Below are 5,061 nucleotides of genomic sequence, written 5' to 3' on the forward strand. Positions count from 1 at the left end.
TATTACTACTTATCTTCCTACCAAATCAAATGTTGACATGTGGCACATTTAATAACATATTTAATGAAATTGATAATATTTTAGTCCACTTGTCATCATTTAATATGGGTAGGAGGATAATATGAATAAAATATAGGAGGATATTTAATTTCTCTTGTTTGAAAAAAATATATCCACTTCAATTAACTTAGCAATTAACATTACATATTTTTTAATCAATAAATTAATCATGTATTAAATAGCCATTTTATATTATTTTACAGAAATGTCAACATTTCATAGCAACAAAAGCAACAATTGTTTACCACTTCGGATGAAATAATAATTTTGTTACATTAAATTATTACAAAATATGAAACATTAACAATAAAACCTTACACTTCACTGCTTTCATTGTCTCCAACTAATCCATTTCTCGGTATAAATACAACCAATTTCTTTTCCATTCTTCTCATCATCCATCTATCTTTTCTCTCACTTTCACACACACACACAGCTCTCAAAGAGAACATGGGCAAAGACGTTGAAGTTGGTGGTCATGACTACAGCGCAAAAGATTACGAAGACCCTCCACCGGCTGCCTTTATTGACACCGAGGAACTCACGAAATGGTCTTTTTACAGAGCCATCATTGCTGAGTTCATAGCCACCCTTTTGTTCCTTTACATCACCGTCTTGACTGTCATCGGCTACAAGTCTCAAACCGATCCCGCCCACAGCTCCGACCAGTGTGGTGGCGTAGGAATACTAGGCATCGCTTGGGCCTTCGGTGGCATGATCTTCGTCCTCGTTTACTGCACCGCCGGCATCTCCGGTAACTTTTCTTTCCTATGATCAATTTGTTTCACTTCGTACTTTGATAATTAGTAGATGGATTTTGACGATGATTTGATAAAAATTCCAGGAGGACACATTAACCCTGCGGTTACGTTTGGGTTGTTCTTGGCTAGGAAGGTGACACTCCCGAGGGCAGTGATGTACATCGTTGCTCAATGCTTGGGGGCTATCTGCGGTTGTGGTCTTGTTAAGGCTTTCCAGAAGACTTACTATAATAATTATGGTGGCGGCGCCAACGAGCTCGCCGACGGTTACAGTAAAGGCACTGGCTTGGGTGCTGAGATCATCGGGACATTTGTTCTTGTATACACCGTCTTCTCCGCCACTGATCCCAAGAGAAATGCACGCGATTCCCATGTCCCTGTAAGTACTTACTCTGCAATATCAGAACTTTCAAGATTCTTCTTTTCTCTTCTTTCTTTTGACATAGTTTTTTTTTTTTTTTGGATGAATTAATGAAAGGTGTTGGCACCTCTTCCTATTGGATTTGCTGTGTTCATGGTTCACTTGGCAACAATCCCAATCACCGGCACCGGCATCAACCCTGCTCGTAGTTTTGGTGCTGCCGTCATGTATGGAAAAGATAAGGCATGGGATGATCAAGTAAGTTATAATCATATTCATATTATATTCATCGTTGAAGGCCTTTAGTTTGGACCTTCTTGATAATTCATTTTTGTTCCACCACATGTATGTGTACTCACGGATTGAGGTGTGTGTTGTGTGTACAGTGGATATTCTGGGTGGGACCAATGATCGGAGCTGCCATCGCCGCCTTCTACCACCAGTATGTGTTGAGAGCAGCGGCAGTGAAAGCTCTAGGATCCTTTAGAAGCAATGCGTAATTAAGCCATGCACGATTGAGTAGTCACCACTATCCATTGTTCTTCGGAAGAAATTGTACAAATTAATTTTCCTTTTGGCGAAAGGTTCTCTCCGTCAAATGTGTGTGATCTTTAAGGCGTCTTGGTTTTTTGAATTTGCCCAAAGGGTTCTGCTGTTAATTTTTAATCCCTTTCTTTCTTTTAGTAATCGGGACTCTCTTGTTTGATGTAATCGGTGAACGGGTGCCTTTCCAACCTATATAATGAAATCTTACTTTTGTTTGAACTTTAGTCGCTTCCAAATTTTTAGGGATAACATAAGAGCATTTCAAATGTTAGTTTTAATGGTTTTTATTAATTGAAGGGCATTGATTCTTCCATGTAAGGGCCGTTTGGTAGGATCTGAAGTATTAAGATCTGAATTTTTAAGATCTAAATATTTATCATGTTGTTTTGTTGAAACATCTGAATTGTTGTCTGAATCATAAAAATGACCATTTTACCCTTCTGTATTATTTTTTTTTCCGAATTAAATGTTTCTTTTTATAAAATAAACGGACCACTTCTTGAGTAATTATAAAAATATACATATAAACAATATACAAAATCAAACATAAACAAAAATCAAAATCAAATATAAACAAATGTGACTTTTACACCATGATTGAGTAATCGTTACATAAGCTACATCAGTGGGATTATATGAGCTTGTGTTGCATAAGGTATAAGTAATGCATATGGCTTTCCCATCTCTATTTTTTTTACATATGTTAACCAATTTGCTTTCCCCACCAATAATCAAAACATCTTCAAATCATTTGTTTTATATTAAGCCACCAGGTAGGTACCTGATACCATCAACATATACAAAACATGAAAATGCAAAACAGGGGAAAGAAGAAAAAAACACAGATAACATGAAAAAAAATATTTTTTTTTATTGAAACCAGACATCATGAAAAAAAAACGCAAAGGTAAAAGCAATACATGGGAAAAGGAAAAAAAATGCATCCTTCTTCTTGTTCTTGTTCTAGTAAGAAATCAGCAAACATTTAGAGATTTACAGATTTTATTCTTCCTGTAGATTTGTATTTTCGGATGATATCTACAATGTTTGGAAGATGATCATTAATCAAATTACCTTTCACCTTTCAAGCAAAACCGAAGAAAAAAACTTAGGGCAAAGCATATGATTGCAAATCGATGGCGATTTCAAGCAGACCTGGAGGGTTCGTTGTCGGCGACGATGATGTCGTTGCCGGTGGCGATGACGTTGCTGCTGGATGCGACGTCGCTGGCAGAGGCGGTGGTCGTATGGTGGCGGATGGGCTGGCCGGTTTACAAATCGGAGATGCGATGGGGATGGAGCGTCGTGTGTTGTGAAAGAGAAAAGGGAAAGTGGGGATGCAATATTAAGGGCAAGCGTGTCTATTTTTTATTCAGACTTGGTCTCATATCTGAAAAAATAAGAGGCGTATGATACACTTTTAATCTGAAAAGTTAAGAGGTTGCCTCTTAATTTGTCAATTAAGAGGCTACCAAACAGCCCCTAAGAATTTTATTAATCCACTAAAAATTTGAGTCTGATTACCATCTACCATAATAGATGAAAATAACTTTGTCACATGTTATTCTCTCGTACCACATGTCATTTTTTTCATAATTTGAAATATATTTATTTTCCACTAGTCATTTCTTGAATTTTCATTTTCAATATATCATTAATTTAGTTTCCATAAATTAAACCTACCGTAATGACTATTAATTTCAAATTTTAAATTTTACATTTTAAATTTCAAATTCAATTCCAAATAAATTTACAATTTAAACCTTTATGTTTAACATTTTGTTATAATTAACCCATTTAATACACACTAAACACATAATTTTAATTAATTTATTTTTTGCATGTTATTTTTTCTCATAATTTTCACTTATTCAATTTCAAATTCAAATAAAATTTCTATTTAATCATTTGTACTTAACATTTTGTTTTAATAAACCCATATAATATACGAGTCTCACAACTAGTACGACGAATTTTAATGTTTCTTCCATTTCTCCAATTGTTTTGTTCTTTTGTTGTTTAACTTCCATTTTTTTTTTGACAATTAGGCACATGTTAATATATATATATATATATATATATATATATATATATATAGCCATGGCGTGAGGTGTGGCTTCGCCGTTACGAAAAGCTTAATAACGTTGCTGTTAGACGTAACGCGTGACAAGGCGTGATATGGCGCGCCATGGCGCGTTATGACGTGTTATGGCGCGTGTTTTTTCGTTTGAGACACAGTTTTTTCTCTTTGTTATGTTTCTTCAAACCGTAGATACAAGTATTGTGGTTTTTGTTGACTTTTTGTTATTAGTTATTGATTTAACACTTCTAAAAAGTAGTTATATTTAATATAAATTTATATTTATGTGGTAATATAATTTTAAATTAATACAAAATCGCCGCCTTACATCACGCCTTGAAAAACGCCGTGGCTCGCCATGGCTCGTTAAGCTTGAGGCTTGGCCTTGCCGCCACGCCACGCCTCACGCCATTTAGAACCTTATATATATATATATATATATATATATATATATATATATATATATATATATATATATATATATATATATATATATATATATATATATATATATATATATATATATCGATTCTTTTTATAGCTAACTTTTTTCCAAAGATTTTATAAATTGGCGGTTTGTTCCCCTTCTCTAATTGTTTTTTTTCCTTTGTTGTTTTCACCACCATTTTTTTTACTAGGAGTCCCTATCTTAAATTTTTATTCTCTTTGGTATTTCTTCACATAGCTAACCTTTTATAAAGATTTTATAAATGATAAAGCTATTACACAATCAATCATTCAACAGGAAAAAAAAAAAAAAAAAACATAACTTCAAACTAAAGTATATCAAAATCACAAAATAATATTGTCCAATAAAAAAATTCAAACTAATGCATATCAAATATTCAAACTAGTCATATGTAGAGATGTACCGAGTGAACCATCTTTTTTAAAACCGGTACGAAAAAACTAAACCGGTTTTGTTAAAAACATGGTTTGAGAAAACTAAACCTACGGTTAGGAATCAGATTTTTTATAAACCGAAAACCGATTTTTTACCTGTTTTAAGCCGAAACCGATTAAGTGAGAAAGTCGGACACATGTTTAAATCAAGTGATTGAAAGCCTTGAGATTTTGAACTTGAGACATCTCATATAAGAAGCATAAACATTACGTTCTCCTCACTTATATAACTAATATTATCAAATACTTAATTGCTTATTTGAAAGAGAAAGATAGAAGTTGAAGATTTTAGTGTTTGTGACGATTACACAAACTAAACTTGTAAAGGATATCGTGTATTAGAGTTCAGT

At 33.6% G+C, this 5,061-nt stretch overlaps 1 protein-coding gene across 1 annotated transcript; it reads left to right on the forward strand.

The window, feature by feature from the left end:
* Window positions 1-440: 440 nt before the first annotated feature.
* On the forward strand, window positions 441-1,947 carry LOC145088218 (aquaporin PIP2-4-like). The gene is made up of 4 exons (XM_079026467.1): window positions 441-814; window positions 905-1,200; window positions 1,300-1,440; window positions 1,569-1,947. The coding sequence occupies exons 1-4, from the start codon at window positions 511-513 to the stop codon at window positions 1,680-1,682; spliced, it is 855 nt and encodes a 284-aa protein (XP_078882593.1). The 5' UTR covers window positions 441-510; the 3' UTR covers window positions 1,683-1,947.
* Window positions 1,948-5,061: the final 3,114 nt, after the last annotated feature.

Source organism: Lactuca serriola, chromosome 2 (assembly GCF_051521515.1).
Source record: "Lactuca serriola cultivar US96UC23 chromosome 2, Lser_US96UC23_V15, whole genome shotgun sequence".
NCBI classification, from domain to species: domain Eukaryota; kingdom Viridiplantae; phylum Streptophyta; class Magnoliopsida; order Asterales; family Asteraceae; genus Lactuca; species Lactuca serriola.

What these genes read in the sequence shown, in the direction of transcription:
- LOC145088218 (XM_079026467.1), top strand. Translation starts at nt 511, where the DNA reads ATGGGCAAAGACGTTGAAGTTGGTGGTCATGACTACAGCGCAAAAGAT. An exon ending in CACGCGATTCCCATGTCCCT is followed by an intron (nt 1,201 to 1,299) that starts GTAAGTACTTAC and finishes AATTAATGAAAG; the next exon opens with GTGTTGGCACCTCTTCCTAT. An exon ending in ATAAGGCATGGGATGATCAA is followed by an intron (nt 1,441 to 1,568) that starts GTAAGTTATAAT and finishes TTGTGTGTACAG; the next exon opens with TGGATATTCTGGGTGGGACC.